A 25,544-nucleotide genomic window follows, 5' to 3' on the forward strand; every position below is an offset into this window, starting at 1 on the left:
TGCGAGTTGAGCTCGTGGCTACTTAACCTGCATACAGGCGTGTGATTTCACTATGGAATGAGGAAGCTAAACAGAGCGCAGAGGAGCAAACACCGCGAAGCAAACAGACTAGGGCTTTGACTTCGAACTTCGATATTCGAATACAATTCGAATGTTGTGAAAAAAAGTGATGTTCGAACGAATATTAGGCAGCTCTAAATATTCGAACCTGTATATGGTATCATTAGGCATAATTCTTTTATTTTTGTGAATGTGGTTGTAAACGTTTTCAGTTCAGGTCGCAGGTTTTTTTTTTTTTTAACGTCTGTGGAATTTATGTGAATCGCGAAGGTCATTGTCTTTTGTCTTATCTGGGCATCTGTAGACGTTAGCGTCAAGCTGGCACGCATTGAACAATGGAGTCAGATGCTAGCATGTTGGAGATTTGCACTCCGGAGAATTTAAAAAGTGATGCGTGGTGCTATTTTGGATTCGAAAAAAAAGATGGAGAATGCGATAAAAAAAAAGGTTACCTGTAAAATATGTGGAAACAAATTGGCCTATCAATCAACAACTTCAAACTTGAGGGCCCACTTGAAGACATTGCACGCGGGAGCGCTAGAAGGTGAGAGGGGGCTGCGAGAGGGGTCTGTGATACGCCGGCAGGTGAAGATAGACACTCTAATTCCTAATATTAACTCTAATATTTTTCATTTCCTCATCAGAAGTCAGTCATTTTTGCGAGATTGGACAGAGTCTGACTTTATTAAGTACAACATAGGCCTACAATAAATGAAGTGTAATGTAACTGCTGATGTGATTAAATGCAATATAAAATGTGACTTTTTCTTCTGAAAATATCGGTGTTTGTTTTTTTTCTGCAGATATTTGGTTGGTTTTTGTACACCTGATGTTATAACAGAAATGAAATTACTAACGTAGATTATGCGACACTGCGCAGTAATGCTTTCATGTGCTGTTATTTTTGTCAACTTTGGATAGTTGCTAAAAAAAATTTAAAAAAATTATTAGCTTACTTGCGCAAGTAGCCTATAGGCCTAAATTAATTTAGCCTACACATGGTGGAATTTACATACCATGAAGTTCATAAGTTAGCGAAGTGAGCACGTAAAACTAATCTGTGATCTTATAACATATCGTGTCCGTGTTTGTTTGAATTGTGAATCAGAGACGCGAGCAGGAAGCAGTGACATGACAGCTGACACCGGTCTCATTCAAAACAAACATTATCAAAAGCCAACACGAATGGGCTCGGAACGGCAGTGTTATAAACGCACAGATTAGGTGTAGGCCTAGCAGTACCTGCTCATTTTGTAAACGTTCCCCTTTGATTGTCAGTGAGGCTACAGTTTAGAGGCTTTCAGTACAAGCAACCAGGAAACCGAAGGAACAGCGTTTCACACAAAAAAGGCAACGGACAAACGACGAAGTTTGTGGATTATGTAACGTTAAAAGTGTCAGCTGGTATAATGCCAATTACTACGACACTGCACGTTTCATTAGTAGTGGTTGTAAAAACACGCCTGAATATTTCATATTTCCTGCACGTAATCTTATTGACATTGACTGAACACTGCCCCCTGGTGGACTGAATATCATATTTAATTTTGATGCCGAGGTGTTAGTGAGGCATTTAAGAATAATATAATTAATAAAAGTTCGAATACTATTCGAATGTCTAGATTAATTTCCAAACGAACTTCGAATATGATTTTTGGGCCAAGGTCAAAGCCCTAAAACAGACACACGGTATTTACATCGGAGATAACCATTTCTAGCAAAAAAAAAAAAACGCAACCTCGTTTTCCAGATTGAATGGAATACTTGAATGATCGGATGATACACGGACCGTTCTAGGATTACATTCCATCGGAGGCATTGGTGTGTGCAAGGCGCCGTTTCTCTTTCTGATGGGGTGAGTTTATTAATCTAAGGCTGTGTGGTTATTTTTGCATGTAACGGAGAGTGTTGTGGTTTGGTTAAGCCTAGGTCACAACCGGACGTACAATTTTTTGGCCGTGCGATCTTTGGCGTTTCCCAAATCGCTGCGTTTTTTTTTTGTTCACGGAGAAAGACGCGCGTTGGCCGTAAGTTTGTCTTGCAACCTGAAAAAAACGCAAGCGCCCGTAGAGTTTGTTTGACATGACAAAGAACCTCTGCGGCCGGTCTGCGGCTCGAAAATCAGCACGTCACACGCGCGCTCTCGTGCGTTTCATGCGCACTCTCCGTGTGTTTCTTGCGTTTTTTGCATGTAGACTGGCCGTAGGAGCGCGTACTGTACGGCCGGTTGTGACCGAGGCTTTACATGAAACTAGTGTTGTGTTAGTTGTGTCATCATCGTGCTCTCTTTCTTTCTTACGGTGTGAGTAATTTTTCAACCACAAAACGTTAAAGTATACTTTAGGACTTTGTGTTGGGCATACTTTGCATGGAAGGAAAATTGACGTGGTGATCTTTGTTTACATGAAAGTAGTATCGTGCTAGCTCATAGGGGGTAGAGCTTTCCTTAATGTCATGCAAATGAGCAGCATTATGTGCCCGCCCTACACCCAGAGTAGCTGAGATGGAAAACTCTGAGGGCGATTTTCTCCCTTTTCTGTTTTAAGAAGTATACACTTTCAAAAGGCCACACATTCTTCAAATATTGTCAGATTTCCACATGGAAGGCATCATTGGAAAGCTTAGAAACTGTACTTTCTGAATCTGTCAATAACTCAAAATGCCCCCGGGCAGACATGTGTCCCTGGATTCTGTGATCTGACACATATGTGAGGACTTGACTATCTCCTAAATTTAACGATTTCCATAATTTGACAAAGAAATGTGAACATTAGCTTTGAATATCACTGGTTAGATTGTTCTAATTGGGTCATTCCGTGCCAACTCACCTAAGGGTCCCCACATCACCGTCTCAGATTTTGCTCAAAAAATTCTATAATCAAGAATCATATGGGCGGCACGGTGGTGTAGTGGTTAGCGCTGTCGCCTCACAGCAAGAAGGTCCTGGGTTCGAGCCCCGGGGCCGGCGAGGGCCTTTCTGTGTGGAGTTTGCATGTTCTCCCCGTGTCCGCGTGGGTTTCCTCCAGGTGCTCCGGTTTCCCCCACAGTCCAAAGACATGCAGGTTAGGTTAACTGGTGACTCTAAATTGACCGTAGGTGTGAATGTGAGTGTGAATGGTTGTCTGTGTCTATGTGTCAGCCCTGTGATGACCTGGCGACTTGTCCAGGGTGTACCCCGCCTTTCGCCCATAGTCAGCTGGGATAGGCTCCAGCTTGCCTGCGACCCTGTAGAAGGATAAAGCGGCTACAGATAATGAGATGAGATGAGAAGAATCATATGTTTGTACCACACATGCAAAATATTAGCTCCCAATTCATTGTAGTTTTGGAACTACAGGCCTTTGAAATTTTGATGTCAAAATACCACATGACGAAATGGCTCTTTCCCCAACTTCAGAGACCCATAACTTTTTATTGCAGCTATCTAGACAGTTGTGTTTGCAGATTCTTACTGAATGATACCCACTCTTTTCAAATCTGTTGCCACAAAGCCTCTGAAGGACATACGTTTTGCATAATGGGAAGCCAAAAATGACGTTTTGGCCAAAATCACTTAAAATTCATTAAAACTCTAGGGGGCATAGTAGAAATATGAAGCTAGTTAGATTTTTTTCCTCACTACATAGTAATTGTAGGGTTGTTATCTGTTCACAGAAACATATTTTGCCATGAAATTTCAATTCCTGAATTTAAAAAAATTTTTTTAACATCTTACGTCCTTTCCGAGGGGGCTAAAATAGGGCATTTTTGCCATCTTATTTGGTCATGTGGCTAGGGGTTTAGGATCTTCTAATTTTTTGTGAAGATGCTCTCATATAAGATGTAACTACTCCCTGATTTTTTTTAACAAAACACCCCTTGCTTCATATTTTAATAATTTGTTTTGTACATGGACAGTTTCATCATTTTTCACTTTTTTCCACATTCAGAACTCTGTAACTCTAAATTGGAAGATTCCTACTAGCAGCTATTTCAGATTTACATACACTGACACACAAATTTTCATATTTTAGTAGTAGTATGCCCAAGAAATTCATATTTTTCTTTCTATTGGGACCTAAAAACAGCTATTTGGCCAAAAATGACAAAAACACTGGGCAGCTTTTAATAAACAAGGGAATAATGAAGGGGTGCTTTGCACACAAATTAAGGCTTATAAGAACCTAATCTAGGCATACACATTTCCTGAACAACTTTTACTGTATTGTATAGTATTTTTTGCAATTAGAAAATTTTAGGTATAATTGCAATTTTTGTTGACTATCCTTGGAAAATATAGAAAAATAACAACAAAATTCTGGAGTAGTATTTTTAATATACTTCAAGGTTGTGTAAGCACAAAACATTTAGCAATGAGGTTTTATTTACATATTAACACATTCAATGATCCATGATCATGATGTTGAAAAACATCACAAGATTTGTACATAATTTAAAGTCAAATATGGGCATCCGTGATAATGGGTAATTCATTCACAGGCAGTACAGTTTCATGTGATGTGCTAAGACACTCATAAACTGTCATCTAGTAGTACATAAGTTAAAACTTAAGTCTTTCACAAGTTTGAAGTCATCCTCTGTTAATTGGTATTGGCGTCCCCCACTTTTTATGTTTGGGGCCTCTACCACACAAAGGACATGAAGCAAAGGCACCCAACATTCATCTTTCCTGCTTTGTGGTGGCCATGAGAATGTGTTGCCTCGTCCTTGTCTCATGAAATTGACATACACATCATTTTCTTCTTCATTTCTGGTGACAATATTTCCAATGTACCATTTTCTGTCATAAACACAGGCAATATATTTGCCCGGATGGTACATATTTGGTGCAGATTGGGACATTTGGCTTGGGGCCTGTAACTGGGACTGTAAAACTGGTGTGGTTTCAGGTCCTATGTCCACTACCGATGATGGTACCACATCAGAAGAAACCCTTCTCATCTCCAGCTGAGTGGGTGCAATTGGGCTAAGGATATCATTGCTAATATATATATATATATATGGATAGAAAAAGTCACCACATCTTTAATTTATGAGGAAAATAGCCCATTCCCTCCAGAACTTGAAAAATATCAAGTCAACATTTTTGTCATTTTTGGCCAAATAGCTGTTTTTAGGTCCCAATAGAAAGAAAAATATGAATTTCTTGGGCATACTACTACTAAAATATGAAAATTTGTATGTCAGTGTATGTAAATCTGAAATAGCTGCTAGTAGGAATTTTCCAATGTAGAGTTACAGAGTTCTGAATGTGGAAAAAAGTGAAAAATGATGAAACTGTCCATGTACAAAACAAATTATTAAAATATGAAGCAAGGGGCGTTTGTTAAAAAAAATCAGGGAGTAGTTACATCTTATATGAGAGCATCTTCACAAAAAATTAGAAGATCCTAAACCCCTAGCCACATTACCAAATAAGATGGCAAAAATGCCCTATTTTAGCCCCCTCGGAAAGGACGTAAGATGTTAAAAAAAAATTTTAAAATTCAGGAATATAATTTTCATCGCAAAATATGTTTCTGTGAACAGATAACAACCCTACAATTACTATGTAATGAGGAAAAAAATCTAACTTGTTTCATATTTCTACTAGGCCCCTTAGAGTTTTAATGAATTTTAAGCGATTTTGGCCAAAATGCCATTTTTGGCTTCCTATTATGCAAAAAGTATGTCCTTCAGAGGCTTTCTGGCAACAGATTTGAAAAGAGTGGGTATCATTCAGTAAGAATCTGCACACACAACTTTCTAGATAGCTGCAATAAAAAGTTATGGGTCTCTGAAGTTGGGGAAAGAGCCAATTTCGACATGTGGTGTTTTGACATCAATATTTCAAAGGCCTGTAGTTCCAAAACTACAACATAATTGGGGGCTAATATTTTGCATGTGTGGTACAAACATATGATTCTTGATTAGAGAATTTTTTGAGTAAAATCTGAGACGGTGATGTGGGGGAGTTCCTGAAATTTAGGTGAGTTGGCACGGAATGACCCAATTGGTACATTAATTTTTGGAGATGAAAGTGGAGCAAAGAAAAAAACCATGAACTATTGAAAGTCAAACTAAGATGGGGGGGGGACGTCCCCCGAAAATATTTTAATAAAATAACATGCAAAACCCTTCATTCTAGTGCATTTTAGTACTTATTTTAACTAAAACAAGTTATAACTTTTAAGCCTTTTTCTTTCATGTACATTAATGATTAACATGTCAAAAATATCAAATTTAATTCCCCTAGTTAATGAGTAATTTTCAGGAGTGCGTTTAGAAAACGTGGTGATTTTCCTGCTACACAGTTCATTACTTTGAAAAAAATCAGACAGTTGAAGGTAAACTCAGCAAAATCCCAAAACAGTCCTGTTAAAAAGTAAAGGTCTGTTATGGCCCTTTTCCACTACCCTTTTTCAGCTCGCTTCAGCCCGACACGGCTCGCGTTTCGACTATCTAAGAACAGCACGACTCAGCTCGCTTCAGCTCTGCTCAGCCCCCAAAACTCGCACGGTTTTGGAGTGGGGCTGAAGCGAGCCAAACCGAGCTGAGTGAGGCTAGGGGCGTGAGGAGACACTCCCCTGTGCACTGATTGGTGAGGAGGAGTGTCCTCACATGCCCACACATGCCCCGCGAGCACGCTGGGATCTGTAAACACCGTAAACCCGGAAGAAGGAGAATTACGAATTACGAGAATTTCTGAAGCCTTATGCGCCTCGCCTCATCTATACGCTCTTGCCAGTATCTGTTGGCGTTGTCGGTGACAACAAGCCACAGCATCAAGACCAGCAACACTAACGACTCCATGTCCTCCATGTTTATTGTTTACTATCCGGGTCGTGAGACTACCGCTTAAAAGGTCACTGATGTCACTGTTTGCGCCGCATAACGACATCACGTGACGTCCACCCACTTTCGCTAACTCCACCCAATGTGTCCACCCACTTCCAGCCAGCACGGTTCAGCGCGGTTGTAGTCGAAATGCAACTCCAACAGCCCCGCTCAGCTCGACTCAGCCAACTCAGCACGGCACGGCTCAGCCCGACTCAGCCGCGTTTGTAGTGGAAAAGTGGCATTAGAGTTTCTAAAGCTTTCAGGTTTCAATGTTGGGGACATTGAGCCTCGTTTATCAATCTTTTAGTAGAGTTGTGCGTTTGCAGAAGCTAAAGTGAACTAAACATTTCCAATTCATATTTATGAGAGTTGAAGCCAATTGTTTACATTAGTTCGTATTGTCTGTAAATTTCAGTGGCGGCTGCTGGTTTTTAAAACAGGGGAAGCCCATTTTACGCATTCATCGTAAAACCTGTAGGCCGGATATCAAAGCATAGAAAGGTGTGCCCCATTAGCATAGTGAACTAGACAACCCCACCTAGTGGCAGAAAGTATTTTTGCTTGTACATTTCATGTTATAGTCTGGCTTGCCCCCCCCCCTCCTTGAACTGCCACCTTATTATGGTGGAGGGGTTTGTGTGCTTGAATGATCCTAGGAGCTATGTTGTCGGGGGCATTATGCCCCTGTCAGGGTTTCCCAAGGCAGACAGGTCCTAGGTGACAGGCCAGACTAAGAGCAGTTCACCAAAACCCCTATGGAGAAAAATCCGAGGACCGTGACGTCGCCCGGGATGACGCAGCCGGGGCCCCACCCTGGAGCCAGGCCCGGGGTTGGGGCTCGTATGCGAGCGCTTGGTGGCCGGGCCTTTGCCCATGGGGCCCGGCCGGGCTCAGCCCGAAGAGGTGACGTGGGCCCGACCTCCTGTGGGTTCACCACCCACAGAGGTAGCAGTAGGGGACTGGTGCAATGTGGATTGGGTGGCAGTCGAAGGCAGGGGCCTCGACGGCCTGATCCCCGGACACAGCGGCTGGCTGTTGGGACATGGAATGTCACTTCGCCTCATATCCTTAATCAAAAATATCAAACATCCAAAAATCACTGGCTATTCAACGAAGAGCCTTGAACATCATACCCTGATATGCAACACAGAGTCTTTAACACAACACCCAGCTGTGCAACACATCCTTGAACATCTTCTGCAACACAGTCTGGAAATTCATAACCAGGTAGGCTATGCAACACACAGAACCTTGAATATTATACCCAGGTATAACCAATAACACAGAGCCCACCATTCTCTTAACATTACTGAACAAGATACACACTTCAGATTCATGAACATTATATGATGCACACTATTTATACACAAATTCTGCCCTCCGCTCCTTTTCCAGAAAATGGTCTGTGACCCTGTCATACCAGCTGGTTGTGCTTTCCAGAGACTTCACCAATTTCTGTTAGCAGCTAGCACTGCAGATCCCAATAAGGCTCAAGCTAGCCTACAACCAGATTGAACTACAAATGAAATAAACAAATGAATTCGCGAATGATCAAACTGATAGAATGGATGAAAGTTAACGGAGCACAACAAGTAATATTTACATTTATTTACAGAGTAATGTACAGAGACATCAATGAGAAGAAACGTTTATATGAAAAGAAAGTCGGACAGCACTTTGGCACACGACTACACTTTCTCGACATCCGCTGGGGACTGACTGATCATACTTCCGTGTTCCTCGCCGAAGTACCACCCTCCTCATGTCTTTCAAACACTACCTCCAATAATCCTTCATCAGCCCCTCCCACTGTCTCGTTTAGTCCCAGAGAAGCCCGGCTTCCCTGGAAGTGACGATTTTGTCGATTTTAACCAATAACAACTAGCCGAAATTGGCTGTTCAGAGCCCTCTCATAGACTGCAACGGATACCCGGCTGCCAGCCATAGAGCCCATTGAAATAAGAAAGGTTACAGCCAGTGTTGCCAGATTGGGCAGTTTTAAGTGCATTTTGGCGGGTTTTGAACATATTTTGGCTGGAAAACGTCAGCAGTATCTGGCAACGCTGGTTACAGCCTGGCAGCAAAGGTGATTCTCGTAGCGAACTGCAAGTTCATCAGACATCACTCAAATAAGTTACAGGATAGTTATGAACGTAAATACAATCTTGGGCATATATTATGTTATGCAAGTTATTGTTTTAATGAGAATTCAACGTCGTAGATGCCGCAGTTTGGGGAGAGAATTTTAGGGGAAGCTCGGCTTCCCTTGTTGTCTCTGAGAAATCGCCCCTGGTAAATTTAAACACATGAATGAATACCAAATTTCTCATATAAATCAGGGGCGTAGGGTGTGTGTGTGTGTGTGTGTGTGTGTGTGTGTGTGTGTGTGTCACACACTGACTGGCAGCCTGAGTGCATTATGTAACAAAAAATAATTACCATTGCTAGTTTTAAGTAGCTTAGAAACCGGCTCTTCCACTACTGCTGTTTCTTCCACGTTTTCTTGATGTTGTGTTCTAGAAACGGCACTAAAACTCAGCTTCGAAACAACAAAATGCAACTTTGATAGAAAAATAATGTATAATAAATTGCTTACCTCTCATCACGTCGAAAGAAGGAGGAAAGTTTTGCTTGTTTTGACATGGCGAATTATTAACACGAGGAAATACTTGTAATTTGCAACTAAAAAGACTGCAGCTACACTGGCAGCTTGAACACGCTTTCTAGCGCGATTGTGTTGCGCTTGTGCAGAACAGTGTCAGTCCTGCGCGCCTTAGCACGTGCACCTGAAGGCGCCGGCACGCGCGCCGTTAACAAAGAACACCTGCTTTTAATCAATGAACTGTGTTTGGGCTATTTAAGGACCGCGCCCATGCAAGGACGATGCGAAGTATTACACCGCGTTTAGGAACGCGAAAAATAAATTTCTCCATTCGGAAAACCGGAGATTTTCAAGAGTTTTGTCAAATATCTGCATTTCCGGGTAAATCCAGAAGACTTTCATCCCTGAGTTTTGAAGGGTAAATGGTGGCAGTATACGGTTATGTGTCACACTCACGCCATAAATGTTTTTAAAAGATGTTAATTACCATGGTAATTAAAATAAAAATAATAGTATATGACATTGTAGTTTGGATATATTTTATTTTCTTGTTCCCCTTATCATAAGCTTTCAGCTGATACCTTACTTTTTGAAGTAGGACAAAAATTAAACAAGTTATGGTCATTTACAGGTGGAAGTTGTTGATATCGGTCACAGTTCTTCTATTGTTTTAGTGTGTAATTAAGGGCTGAAAATCCTCTCGATTTTTCAAAATTAAAAAATTCATAACTTTCTTAATATTTGTCATAGATAGCTGATTCATGCATCATTTTAAAGGTCTTTTCTAGTGTAGTAGAAATATTCTTAATCTAAAAACTTGGATTTTTATTGTCACATGCCTATAGAATGAGCTGCATCTAGCAGAAGTAACTGTGAGTTTAGGGCTCAGGAAGAAAAACAGGAATCAGCTCTCCTCTCTGGATGCCCCGGCACACACACACACACACATCTTAAACAGGTGAGCAGAGAACAGTGAGGCCGGGAGAAGAGCTATGGGCATCAGATCAAATATGGATCGTCATTGAGCAATAAAGATGGTCTGTGTCGGTTATGAACAGAAAGACAGAAATGAGAAAGTGCGACGGTTAGTCTCCAATTAATGGCCTTAACATTGCCACATCTTTTCTGGCCACAGTGATTAACTAGTTAACTGCCGGCTAACCAGGTACCCGAGCAAACAAACAAGCTCAGCGTCACAGTCAAACCCTCCAGATTATAGTAGTGGTATGCTCAGTTCTGTCCTTAGAGAAAGCTAAGGGAGCCCACAAAGCGCCAGCAAATAAATATATATGTTATTTACCAACTTAAGGTCGGTCCGTATCGTGAAATACCGTGACCGAGGTCTTGAAAGTACTGACCGAGGCCTCCCTCACGGTATTTCACCATACGGACCGACCTTCAGCTGGTCAATAATATATTTATTTTTTTCTTTACCAAATTCTAACAGGAAACGAGAGCGCCCGAAAGGGAAAACCGAGCGAGCCGCCATTTTGAATCCTCATTCACGGCTGTAATGCAAATTGCTTTCTCTTCGGTTTACAAGTGCACTTCCATGGCAGGAAAACAACTACATTTTGCCGCCTATGTAGTCCCCTATTTATACAAATAGGAGTCATTCAGGATTCAGCCATGTGTTTGCTCGGCGTTAGCAAGTTAGGTTTTTAGCTTTCTCTGGAAATGTTTTATTTTATTTCTTCTTCCTCAGGGCAGTAAAACTCGCTTTCGCTGTGAACACTGTCGTTATCGCTATCCATGCTGTAAAATTAATGCTATTCTCCTGAGAAATGCGAAAATAAATGTTGACAAAAAATGCTGCTATGTTTGTTGTTGTGAACGAGCGAGTCGCCAGAGGTCCGTAACCGGGGTCCGTAGCGTAGGATACAGAGCCGCTCGCCAGCCAATCAGAGCGCAGGATTTGGACTGCGGAAAAAAAAAAACTAATTCTGGGCCAAAAGGATTGTAAAATAACTGCTAATGCAGGCCAGGCTAAAGTCAGCCACTTCTCTCTAATCATAATCAGAAGAACAAAGAAAAAAAACCCTAATAAACACATTATATTAACAAACCAGTGGTGTGTCAGAGACTCCGGCTGATGTTCAACAGTGTAATCTGGGCACCGTGTAGAATAATTCAGTTTCAAAGAGCCGGAGTTCGCCGACAGCTTCGCCCGATTGTTCGGGCACCGAGTCGTCATTCCCGGCCGCAGGTGGAGCTCGCGATGCCGGGAGGGATCTGATGAAATCCTCGGCCTTATCCGGGCGCTGGAAAACCTCCGCTTTGCCGGCAGCTTTGCCTTTCAGCGTGGCGGGGTAGAGCAGGAAGAACTCCGCTCCTTTTGCTCGGGCCATATTCATAGCTTGGGAGAAAGCTGAGCGCCGCTTGATGGTGAAGCCGCTGTAGTCGGGTGAAAAGCGACCCGTCCGTCCGTTCACTATGAGCGGGGATTTCTTGGCGGTGCGAGGAATCAGCTGGCGCGTTGTGTAGCGGAGCGGATTAAAGATTAGGGTGCGAGGAGCGGATTTGTTTCTCTTGTTGTTATCCCTCTTGTCTTTACAGCAAGGCCTGCCTCAGATTTCTTGCTCGAATCGGACATGGCGTATTTACAATCAGTAGTACCGTCAAATAAGAAAAATAATAGTTGTCACAACGGGAAATAAAAGTAAAAATGGCAACGCCGGGTTGAGCGGATTCGACCGAAGCTGCCATCTTGTCCAGCTGATCACGTGACTCCCCCACATTTTTGTTACATCTGTGACTGTAATTCATTTAAAGACAAATCAAGCCTGCTTTCACAGTGATCAACTTTTATTGTGTATTTAAATGCTTTACCTTTAACATAAAGCGTGATGTCTCTGTGTTCCCTCTCAGTTCTGCACCTGTAGACTCCCTCATCCTCTTCTCTCAGGTCAGATAGGAGCAGAGACAGATTAGCAGGAGAAATGTTATTAAACAGCTGAAGTCTGCCACGGTAGTGCTCATCATTTAACATTTCTGTGAAATGTCCTTTTCTGCTGGTCTCCCAGGTGAATGTCTGAGGTTTGGTGTTGAGGTCAGAGCAGGAGCAGGGTAACAGCACTGAACCACCTCTGTGTCGTGTGATTTCTGTCTGTTTATTATCACCAGAGAGAGCACAGCCTACAGAAACAAACACACAAAAACTCAGAATCTACTGAATACAGTATGAAGTACAGCATTTCAAACAAGAACACCTGGGTCAGGCTGTGGAAGTCAGTTGTGATTAAATATCTATTATTATTATTATTATTATTATTATTATTATTATTGCAGATCTGTGGCTACCACCAGTGACCCGACCTCCCTGAGGTTTTATCCAAAATCTCAGAATAACCCCACTTCAAAACAGTCCGATGAATTGTCATCCCAATTCAGGCCATTCAATCAAATGAATGAGAGAGCTGCAGGCTTCCTCAAATGTATTTAAGAAAATAATTTATTGATTTAATAATTTATTGATTTCACTGTAGCCATAAAAGGTAAAAACAAGTTAAGAGAGCACACGGACTCCAGTATGAGGGCGCTAACAAATAGGTCTTGGAAGGCAGCAGTGCAGCAATGGCCTGTACACAGTTTTCATCCCACCAGATAGAAAACCAAGAAAAAATTTTCCCAATCATAAACAAACTGTCTTCAAATCTTTGTGGGAACCACACAAACAATCAAATCACAACTCAAATAAAGAGCAATGCTCAAAACAAACCCAAAGAAAACTAAGAGCCCCCCTGCCCCAAGCCAATACAGAGATTTTACAGTGCTATTAGAAGATTAATTTTAGAAAATCTAAAATTAATAGAAAGTTAGACAACAGCCATGAAAACAATTGGGAGCATGCCGTTCATACATACCCTCTTAACACCATTCAACCCACACAGACATGCAACATACACTCCGCTAGGGGCGCCACTAGAAGTTTTGGGCCCTATGAAAGAATATAATATAACACCCACCCACCCCACAGGTGACAGTATTTAGTTAGGGACCCAGGCTGTAGCTAGTAGATAAACTAGCAGATAAGTATAAACTTAATGTAGACTGGCCTGGCTGTCGCAAGCAGACTTCCAAATTCATCCTTATGTCTCCGTCATGTACTGACTCATTATATGCAGTTAAATTTCTAGGTTGATGAATAACTATTTAATTGATAGAAAATTACTTGGTGCGCTGCAAGAAATCCACGGAGTGTTCTTTCTTTCTGTCTGTCTTTTTTTGGCTGTGCCAATTTAATAGAAAACAGAGTCAATACAATTCAGCAGTGCAGTGAGAAAAACTCTACATTCATCAACTTATTCAAGTCTTTATTTAATAACAGCAAATATAAATGTGAACAATGGCAAAACATCGAAACATACAAAGAGTTCAAATGGTAGAGAATAAATTTCTCAACCTCAAATATTTAGTATCTCAATGTTCAACAGCCCCAAATGAGCTAGATAACCACTGTACATACTCTACATACAGTTTTAAAGTCACTTACATATGAGCTTTGTTATGCAACAGAGCAGAACATTTTTGAACACAATAATGAATTTTACATCAAAAAATTGGTCATACCATGCTCCCTGCAAATGCACATATCAAAAACAGAAAAAGTGGATTTCTTTCACATGCCTGTAAAGGTATTCTTAATTTCAACATGGTTCTATTTTATATACAGAGATTATGTTTCTCACCAAGCATCCATCCATCCATTATCCATAACCGCTTATCCTGTGCAGGGTCGAAGACAAGCTGGAGCCTACCCCAGCTGACTATGGGCAAGAGGTGGGGTACACCCTGGACAAGTCAGCAGGTCATCGCAGGGCATCACCAGTAATTAAAATGCGAAAAGACAAATGCTGAACCTTCTTGGTAGCAAAATCGTTGATCAAATCTTCTCCTGAGCCATTGTTGATTTCAGATAGCTCTTGATCAGTTTCAGCTTACTGAATACCCTTTCCCCATCAGCAACAGTAACTGGGAGTGTGCAAAAATATCCTAAGGGCAATGCAAATGTCTCCAAAAATGCTCTGGATTTGCAGTTTGTAAATTGCATTTAGGAGAGCAAGGCAGGTGCAGTCAGAGGGGAAAGTGGCAGAAAATATTGAATTAAGATGCCTGATTTCACTCTCAGACTGAGGTGTGAGGTCAATTGTGTACTTAATTATCAGTGGCTGACACACAGAAGCAATAGTACTGTCACTTAACTGCCCAACTTTTAGTATGGCTGCAAATTCTTCAATAATATTTGCTATGGTTTGGAACAGAGTATCCAAGTCACTTATTATCTGGTCCATGGCAGTCAAAAAAACCCAGTGTTTCGAAATGTTGTTTCTGCACTGTCTTCCTGACCTGTTTCTTCTGAGGTCTCATCATGGAACCTCTTCCTCTTCTTCTCACGGCTGAGTTCTTTTCTAAATTGAGGTGGAACCCCCGTTTGATGAGCAATCAATGATAACTCAGAGAGGAAAGAATCCCATCCATTTCTAAGAGCCTGCATCTCATCTTTGAGTGCATTTACATTAACTGCCTCCACCTCAAGTGATATTTTCCCTGACTGGAGTATCACATTTCAGTCATCAGTACACTGCAATACTTTCATCCAAATGATGAGAACAGTGGTGGTTCTAGACCAAAATTACTAGGGGGGCCGAGGTGGGGCCAGTGTTTTTTCAGGGGGGCACATAAGGAAAAAACATGGCAATATTTAAGCGTTCAAAATGTTTTGTTTAGTTTATTTAAAACCAAAACAAAATACATTGAGCATAAATACAATGAGATAAACATTCTGTCTCAATAGCCTAAACATAAATTGTGCTCAATAAATCTTAAAACCATGTTTCTCTTTTTTGTAAAAAAAGATTTCTATTTTTGCATACAATGAACCTTTTATCTGTCCAATGACACTTTTTAAATTCACAGCATGAATGAATTTTCTTTTTCACAGCATGAGACTTGAATGTACAATCACTATCTTTATCTAAATCACACTGTCATCATCTCACTCTTTCTTTATGTACAGTAGGGGGGAAATAGAAAGAAAAAATAAATTCACATACAGTGGTCTCAGAATCACCCTATAGCATTCACAGCAGGCTGAAACACTACAACAAGATTCTGCGATTGTGACTCCTTGAGAAACGGTCTACAAATGCATCAAGGTTCAAAGCCTTGGACCTTCTGGATTCAATGCTGAGCACACCAAGATTGCTTAGACGCTCCTTACTAATGGTGGATCGGAGGTACCATAGGTCTTCACCAGTTTCAAAGTGGAGAAACTCCGCTCACAAGAGGCAGAGCTCACTGGGAGTGCCACAGCTATTTTGCATAGTCTAAAGAGCTCAAAAAATACTTCTTTATATGGCTCAGTGAAACGTGTCAGCGCTACTGTATCTGATGGCTTTTCAATCAAAAAACTTCGGACGTGACAGCTGTTATCTTTCACGTCCGAAGTTTACAATTCGCGCTGCTGCGGGTCTTTCTGCTGCAGGTAACAGTGTGCGTGTAGCGCTTTAAGGAGTCCGTGTAGAACACTCCGTCATGTCAGTTCCGATCTTCGAGCCAGCGCACGTCAAAATTAATAAATCTTATTATCTGTTCAGCACAGGGGCCACAACAGGGGCCAGGAGCAATTTTACAGGGGCACTGGCCCCCTCTGGCCCCCGTTTAAAACCGCCTATGGATGAGAAGTAAAATGGCAACAAACGACAAAGTACTTCTTCAGACCAACAGCTTCAGCCTCACTTGTGAGACTGCATGAGCTGAGTATGGAAACAAGAGCCTCCATGACATCAGGTAATGCCCAGGTCAGACGGCAGGCTGCAACTAGTTTTCAGCTACTTTTATCTACCTGCGATAAAAAAAAAAATCGATGCATGATGAAGCAGATAATGGCAGAGTGTTGCAGAAGGTCTTTAGTAGAGGCAAGTGGATCATGATCTGTTCGCTTTTTAGCTGTGATTTGCTTTCAATCAGTGCAAGTAGCAGGTTGACGCATGTAGAGACAGGCTGTTGTGCAATGCTTGAGCGACCAATCGCAGGTTAAAGCAACTAGTCGCAGCTAGACGCAGGCTGACGCAGGGGAAGACAAGTCTTTAGAGATGGCTGCGATGCATCGCAGGTAGACACAGACTGCACATGCAAATAGTTTAAAACAACATGCAAGCAGTCTTATGGCCTTTTATTTTTAAAGGTTTTCTGTGTGCTGCATCAACCTGTGTGTAGCTACATCTGCTTCCGACTGGTTGATTCAGCTTAAAAACTCTGCGTCTTGCAATACGTCTGACCACAATGGAAGGATTTGACGCAAAACGCCTGCATGCGTCTTTCTGCCTTCTGACCTGGGCATAAGTGTTTTGCTACAGGTTTAACGGCATCAATCTGCGCATTCCAGTGAGTGCCAGATAGGCTATGCAGAGAGCAGCCTGTAGTATCTTTGTATATAGCCCATCGATCTGGACTGGCACTTACAAATGTGTAAAGGCAATTAATGAAGCCAAAAAATGTTGACACTTCAACACTTGACCCTCCAGCATGCACACCAACAAGATTTAATGTGTGGGAGGCACACGGTGAAAATGTGGCCAGATTATTTTTAATATTTGCACTTGTACTCCCTTGACTTTCCCTGACATATTTGCACCACTGTCATACCCTTGTCCCCTGCAGTTATTGATGTCTATCCCTAGGTCCTCAAGCACGCACACCATCATCCCTGCTTTTTCACTTCCTATTTTTCTGTAGAAATGTTTTAACTCAATGAATCTTCTTTATTAACTTCTTTATTAAAAGGGGTATATTGTATGAGCACAACATTTTTCTCAGTGTGGGAAATATCTGGTGTGGTATCACAAATAATGCCATAATAGAGGTCATCCTCCCTTTCCCTAAGAATTGTTTTAAGGACTCTTTTCCCCCCACAATTCAATTAACTCATTTTGGATGTCTAAGCTCAAATAATGAGTTAGTCTGCTTTCTTTTTTTGAAGTCCTCACTTTTTCTAGGTGGTCTTTCCAAAGTGGGTCATAGTGGGACAAGTGTTCTAGTGTGCTCAAGAAATTCCCACTGTGAACATCACCCAAGTCTTTTCTTTTGCCTCTGAAAGGTAACTTTATTGATGCCAAGTGCAAAGTAACATGAAGTAGTCTTGGCAAGAGAGCTTTATTTCTTTCGATCTCTGACTGCATCCGTCATTGCAGCTGATGGTCAGTGCCACTTTGAGCCATAACAGAACACTGCAGGTTTTTTCCATTTCAAATAGCAGTCCCTGAGTGCCTTGTTATTTTTATGATTTGGAAGTTTATCATACATGCGGCGCCACTTAACGTCACACATCTTGTACCTGTGGTCACTATTCAGAGTGCTACGAGAAGGCCTTTTTAATCCATGTGAAAAACGAACACACGGAATGCAAAAATGAGCATTTGCACTGTCACTATGAACTAACCAGTCCCTTTTCACCTTTTCTCTGCCATGCGATGCCTCAAGTAGTCTGGAAATGGCTTTCCCTCTGAATCTTTGGACATTTCTTTGTCTTCCCTTGTTGCCAACTTTCTAACAATAATTGCCCTGTCACTGACGCTTAACTTTGCTGACCACAAGCCTGGGTCAACTGACAGCAGATCATCTGGTTCTGAAAGCAGTCTATGTGACTCAGTGCCTGAAATGTCCCTCATCTCCATCTCACATTGTTCCTTGCTCTTCACTGCTTCCTCCTCCTCATCTGTGCTGCTGTCACTACGTGCACTGTCATCCTTAGCCTCTTCTTCTATTTGAATATCTCTGGCCTCCTCTCTGGCTGCATCATGACTTGAAGAGGGCCCTGGCTCTAAAGTATCCGTAACCTTAACCATAAGGTACATAATTCAGAATCGGTCATATAATCGTGCTAAAACAGTGTGTTGTGAGAACTATGTGTATGTATGACTAACACTTGGATGGAATGAGCTGCATGCTTGGTTAGTAACATTAGTTGATCATAAAGGGAAACAGATATCTGAAAAGGGGGACCTTAAAAGTGGCAATGGCATTATCCCCATTACAGCTTAAGTCAAGCTATCTAACAATCTTTTTAGTCAGTTTTTGTCCATTTCATATGCCGGTTATCCATTTCATTATTGGAATGTCTATATGAACGTTGTCAGCTAAAATTGTACTTGCTTGCTATAACTAACTGCTCACATGGTTAATGCAGCATAAATACTAAAAATTGGTCTGCATGAGCCTTAACCCCAAAGCCCTCCCAGATAGCAGAGGGACGTTGAAACGGCGCCGATTCTTGGTCAGAATGGTCGGTTTCTGTCGTAAGTCAGAAAATCAACGCTGAAACGGTGCCGTGAAACGTCGATTTCTCTGCCGTCGGAGGTCGATTTATCACTGTTGAATCACCGTGGGTAAAGGTTGATCTGTCGACCATCAGAGAAGGTCGATTTATCACTGTTGAATCACCGTGGGTAAAGGTTGATCTGTCGACCGTCAGAGAAGGTCGAATATACGATGTTGAACCATCGTCACTTTTGCCGGCTATAAATATCCATTAGAGAAGGGAGAGAGACATCAGTGATCCTCTCAGCTGCTTTCACGATGCGCTGCAGAGACTTGCAGCAGGACACGGTGCAGGCGCCGTACCACACGGTGATGCAGCTGGTCAGGATGTTCTCGATGGTGCCTCTGTAGAAAGTGTGCATGATGGGGGCCGGGGCTCTTGCTCTCCTCAGTTTGCGGAGGAAGTACAGACGCTGTTGGGCTTTTTTGGCCAGTGATGCGGTGTTGTTGCTCCAGGACAGGTCTTCAGAGATGTGCACGCCCAGAAATTTGGTGCTGCTCACCCTCTCCACTGCAGCACCGTCGATAGATAGTGGAGCATGCTGGGTGTGCTCTCTCCTGAAGTCCACAACAATCTCCTTCGTCTTCTCCACATTCAGATGGAGATTGTTGTCCTTGCACCACATGGCCAAGCAGCTCACCTCACTCCTGTAGATTGTCTCATCGCCACTGTTGATGAGACCCACCACAGTCGTGTCATCCACAAACTTAATGAAGAGATTTGAGCAAGAACCCTTTATCACTTGCAAACAATGACTTTTTGCAGGGAGTAAATCCAAAGTACAAAAAAAGAAAAAGAAACTACTGAAATTCCAAGAAATATCAAAAGTATGTACATTTGTGATACATACAGACACATATACACACACATCACATAATCACCAAATGCTAAAGATATCCTTTAGCTGTATAATACAGTAAAAAGTCCTGCACTGAGTTGATTCAGACGAGTACATCGTTCACACATGAACAGGAAATGCACAGTGGAAGTGGTAGATCAGTGGTTAAGGCACATTGAGCTACTGCTCAGAAGGGTGTCATTTTTTCAGATTTTGATAGTTCTTTTTTATTGTTTGGTTAGAATTGTTTTGATCAGTTTTGTAAAGTGTGTCAACATGTGAAAAATAAGCTGTAGACAGAGCTTTGTTGGAGGTTGTGTTTGTGCAACAAAAGAATTTATGAATTTTGAAAGCTGAGGTTCTTCAATCATTTTCATGTCAAAGCAATAAAAAGTAATACACAGTGATGGACATTCAGTCCAAATGGACAACTGTTGTGAGGTTTGAAAATATGAACACAGTCTTGACAGATTAATGTAAGTAATAAAAAACCCTATAAATAAGGTGTAATGCAGGAAGTGAAGATGGTGGTCACTGACAGAGATACAGCAGAAAAAGGTGTGAAATTCGCACAAGTCTATTTACAGCCAAAAAGTGACATGCTTCATATGAGTTCTTATAGAAGCATTCAAGAAGACAGAGATGATGAGAGATGTAATTCAGTAAATATGGAAAAACATACAGGGTAAGTAAAATAATCGAACTGTAGAAACCTCCTTATTCATTCGCCCACCTCTCTTCATCAGGACATTTAGACTGAAGTTAATCAGGAAGAAAAAAGCTGAACAGGTCGATGTGCATGTTTGCCTTGTGTATAAAGATTACTGCTGTCTTTGGAAAATGTAACAATCGTACATGCTGGTCTTGAAATTCTGCATTTTCATAACATTACATAAAGCCATCGTCAAATATTTCCACTGAATGTGTTCATCTCTGTTGGCCCAATTAATATTATAACACTTTAGTAAGTAAAGCTATTGTGAATTAAAACTCTAAATGATAAACATTTGACAGTGTAGGGTTTGGTTGTTCAGGAACAGGGCTGAACTATGGCGGACTGTAACCCAGTCTGGACAGAAACCACATTAACTAAACACAAAGCAGATGAACTAAGAACTGGCTAATATTCTCTCTCCTTTCTCATCTCATCTCATTATCTCTAGCCGCTTTATCCTGTTCTACAGGGTCGCAGGCAAGCTGGAGCCTATCCCAGCTGACTATGCGCGAAAGGCGGGGTACACCCTGGACAAGTCGCCAGGTCATCACAGGGCTGACACATAGACACAGACAACCATTCACACTCACATTCACACCTACGGTCAATTTACAGTCACCAGTTAACCTAACCTGCATGTCTTTGAACTGTGGGGGAAACCGGAGCACCCGGAGGAAACCCACGCAGACACGGGGAGAACATGCAAACTCCGCACAGAAAGGCCCTCGCCGGCCACAGGGCTCAAACCCGGACCTTCTTGCTGTGAGGCGACAGCGCTAACCACTACACCACCGTGCCGCCTCTCTCATTTCTGTCCTAGAAAATAGAAAATATCTTCACTCACCTGCAGCGACGTGAAGCACAACAGACAGAAGATACAAGCATTTTATCATTACTGATTCTTCTGCACACACAGTATAAGTTACGTGTTAATTTAAATGCAGGTAAACAACGAGTGTTGTTGTTTTTGTTGTTTTGTATCCAAATGAGAGTCGCAGCTTACCCGTCTGTGTTCTTGCTTCTTGAAGGCTGATCTTGTGGCCGATTGTTTTGAAACAATCTGACTTTCAGTTGTTTGTTCAGTTCTCCATTCATTCGCTTCTTCCACACAAGGGTGAGATATTACTGCTGAGGCAAGCATATCCAGCGGAGAAATCGGATGGCTAGTCCACTCATTCTCCATTTTCTCCATACTGAGTACTCCGCGGTGGCACTGTAGTGTAGTGGTTAGCGCTGTCGCCTCACAGCAAGAAGGTCTGAGTTCGAGCATCCTGTAGAACAGGATAAAGCGGCTAGAGATGATGAGATGAGATGAGTACTCTGCCATTACTGCTCAGCTCAGGCAATTACTAAAACCCGGGACAGAACGGGACGGGATGTCACTGGTTTTAGCAACAACCGCAGGGAGGTCACTGCCCGAGTGATAATATATCCCGTTCCATCCCGGGTTTTAGCAACAACCCTCGGCTCACACTCCGGGAGAACTGGTGCAACTGAACTGACTTTCCTCTTCTTGTAGTTTTATTTTCCTTTAATTGTTGGTACTGCACCCTCTTTCAATATGGGCTTGTAGCCAATGCTCCTCAACAGATCAGAGGTCTCGTACGAGTCTTCACTAAAATGTGCAGAGCAGAGGAGAGACCACTTCATAGGTGCCCAAAGTGCCTGTGAACTTCTCACAAAACGCATCCAAATCTTTGCAGTTTGAACATTCTTGGGCCATGAATGCAATGTAAATCCACCTACTGTCATGTTGCTGCACCCGCCAGCAACACATCAACGTGGCATGGTGATAAATTAGCTCAAAATGGAGGATCGGAGTTGCAATCAGCTCTGAGTTTTAGTATAGTGGAAATGGTGATGAAACCGATAGACTTCCTGCTGTGACGTCACGGATGTCAAGGTCATTCACTCAGACCGCTACCTACTGTATATGAATTACTTTAATCCTAAAAATTACTATATTAGATTTATTGTTAACACTTAAAACTATTCCTATGCCATTCTTGAGGTCTCAAGGCATTTATGAACAAAAAGTGAGACCATGGTTCTGCGTATATCCTTTAAAACAGGCCACTCAAAAATTAGAATGTAAATGGTGTCAAACTAAATTGGTAGTATTCCAAATAGCATGGCAAGAGAGCCTCCTGAAGCATAGAAAAGCTCTTAGTGCTGCTAGATCAACATATCTCTCCACCCTAATTGAGGATAACAAAAATAATCCTAGATTCTTATTTAATACTGGAGTAAAATTAACAAGGAAAAAGACCACAACAGAGACATGCACACCTGCAATATCAATAATGCAATCATGAAGTGTCACAACAACTTCATGATTTTTTTCACTGACAAAATTGACAATATCCAACAAAAAAAATCGAGCTCCTAATTTAAGGCCAGACAATTTAAGTAACCCTGTAGTTAACAATATAACTGTATCAGACTAGCAATTAGAATGTTTTACTCCCCTCAGAGAAATTGAACTAACTTCATAAATTTCCACATCAAAATCTTCAACTTGTATACAAGATCCCTGACTTTCAAGACTCTTCAAACAGATAATACATGAAGCAATTGAACCTCTTCTAAAAATAATCAGTTATTCCCTTACAATTGGCTATGTACCCAAATCCTTTAAATGAGCGGTTATCAAACCCCTAATTAAAAATCCTAACTTTGACCCCTGTCAGCTGTCCAATGATAGGCCAATATCAAACCTCCCCTTTATCTCCACGATCCTAGAAAAAGCTGTGGCACAACAGTTATGCTCAAGTCTACATAAGAATAACATCCATGAAATGTATCAGTCAGGATTTCGACCTCATCATTGCACAGAGACAGCACTGGTTAAAGAAGTAAATTACCTACTGTTGGCATCTGATCAGGGCTGTGTCTCCCTGCTTGTATTGTTTGACCTTAGTGCACCCTTTGACACCACTGATCATTCCATTCTCCTTGATAGACAAGAAAATGTTGTGGGAATCAAGGGAACAGCCCTCTCCTGGCTCAGGTCTTATTTAACTGATCGCTCTCAGTTTATTGATGTAAATGGTGATTTTTCAATGCATACTAAGGTAAAGTTTGGTGTTCCACAAAGTTCTGCGTTAGGCCCACTGCTTTTTTCTTTATATATGCCACCTCTGGGTAATATTATTTATAAGCATGGGATGAGCTTTCACTGTTATGCTGATGACACACAGTTGTACATTTCTGCAAAGCCAGATGAGAGACACCAGCTTCATAAAACTGAGGAATGTGTAAAGGACATCAGTCACTGGATCCTTATTAACTTCCTTCTACTTAACTCTGACAAGACAGAAGTACTTGTACTTAGCTAGAAGTAGGTTTTTTGATTACATAGTAACTCTGTTTCCTTCCTGTTTCTTCATGTGCAGCAGTAAAAGACCGAAGTGTGATCATTGACTCCAGTCTTTTGTTTGAAACTCATATCAATAACATTATGATGATAGCTTAGTTTCATCTCAGAAATATTGCTAAGGTAAGAAATATTATATTACTACATCTCATCTCATTATCTCTAGCCGCTTTATCCTTCTACAGGGTCGCAGGCAAGCTGGAGCCTATCCCAGCTGACTACAGGCGAAAGGCGGGGTACACCCTGGACAAGTCGCCAGGTCATCACAGGGCTGACACATAGACACAGACAACCATTCACACTCACGGTCAATTTAGAGTCACCAGTTAACCTAACCTGCATGTCTTTGGACTGTGGGGGAAACCGGAGCAAACCCAGGCGGACACAGGGAGAACATGCAAACTCCACACAGAAAGGCCTTCGCCGGCCCCGGGGCTCGAACCCAGGACCTTCTTGCTGTGAGGCGACAGCGCTAACCACTACACCACCATGCTGCCTATATCACTACATGATGCAGAAAAACTAGTTCATGCTTTTGTTACTTTTTAGGTTGGATTATTGTAATGCCGGGGCGGCACGGTGGTGTAGTGGTTAGCGCTGTCGCCTCACAGCAAGAAGGTCCTGGGTTCGAGCCCCGGGGCCGGCGAGGGCCTTTCTGTGTGGAGTTTGCATGTTCTCCCCGTGTCCGCGTGGGTTTCCTCCGGGTGCTCCGGTTTCCCCCACAGTCCAAAGACATGCAGGTTAGGTTAACTGGTGACTCTAAATTGACCGTAGGTGTGAGTGTGAATGGTTGTCTGTGTCTATGTGTCAGCCCTGTGATGACCTGGCGACTTGTCCAGGGTGTACCCCGCCTTTCGCCCGTAGTCAGCTGGGATAGGCTCCAGCTTGCCTGCGACCCTGTAGAAGGATAAAGCGGCTAGAGATAATGTGATGTGATGTGATATTGTAATGCCTTACTGTCTGGATGTTCCAATAAATGCATAAACAAGCTTTAGTTAGTTCAAAATACAGTAGCAAGAGTCCTTACTAGAACTAGAAGATATGACCACCCCTATCTTATCCACTTTGCATTGGCTCCCAATCAAATTTCGTATTGATTATAAAGTACTACTATTGACCTTGAAAGCACTGAATAGTTTTGGCCACAGTACTTGAGCAAACTTCTGGTCCTATATACAGTGGCGATCCTAGAGTGATTTACTCCCCGGGCGAAACCCTCTGCTGGTGCCCCCCCCCCCCCGTCTTGGTTTTTTTTTTCGGGGGGTTTTTTTTGGGGACCTTTTTTTTTTTTTGGGACCGTTTTTTTTTTTTTTGCGCCCGTGCTCGTGCTGCTCCCCCCCCCCCCCCCCCGCGTTGGGCTCTGTATTAGCCAACAGAATGTTAACAGCTTTACATGGTCGTTTAAACATTTCTCGTCGTGTGTTGTACGTCACGGACACGGCCCGTTATAAATTTGCTGTTACCAGAATGGCAATGATCAAGTCGTAATGTATTACTTAAGACTCTGTGTAATGTCATAATAGTGTAATACTATGGTAGTAAAGTCTTTTTGATGACTAGTACAACGTTCCGCTGGCGGGATTGTGCATATTATGGGGCTACGACAAGTTAGGCACACACACACACTGATGACGTCACCTGCGCAACTTTGGTATTGGGCTTCCCCATCCAAAATGTTCACACACAACCCCCCCCCCTGCCCGTCTTGTTTTTTTTTTTTCGGGGTTTTTTTTTGGGGGGGGACCTTTTTTTTTTTTTTTGGGGACCGTTTTTTTTTTTTCGCGCCCGCGCTCGTGCCGCCCCCCGCAATGCCGC

At 42.1% G+C, this 25,544-nt stretch overlaps 1 protein-coding gene across 1 annotated transcript in view; it reads right to left on the reverse strand.

The window, feature by feature from the left end:
• LOC132869164 (polymeric immunoglobulin receptor-like) overlaps positions 1 to 18,327 on the reverse strand; it is a 35,491-nt gene extending 17,164 nt beyond the window's left edge. Inside the window, exons 1-2 of the mRNA XM_060902498.1 lie at positions 18,162 to 18,327; positions 12,311 to 12,616 (exon numbers count right to left, since the gene is read on the reverse strand). Coding sequence (XP_060758481.1) covers positions 12,311 to 12,616; positions 18,162 to 18,327 — 472 coding nt within the window. The remainder of the gene's footprint in view (positions 1 to 12,310; positions 12,617 to 18,161) is intronic.
• Positions 18,328 to 25,544: the final 7,217 nt, after the last annotated feature.

This window comes from Neoarius graeffei, chromosome 2, assembly GCF_027579695.1.
Source record: "Neoarius graeffei isolate fNeoGra1 chromosome 2, fNeoGra1.pri, whole genome shotgun sequence".
Classification (NCBI taxonomy): domain Eukaryota; kingdom Metazoa; phylum Chordata; class Actinopteri; order Siluriformes; family Ariidae; genus Neoarius; species Neoarius graeffei.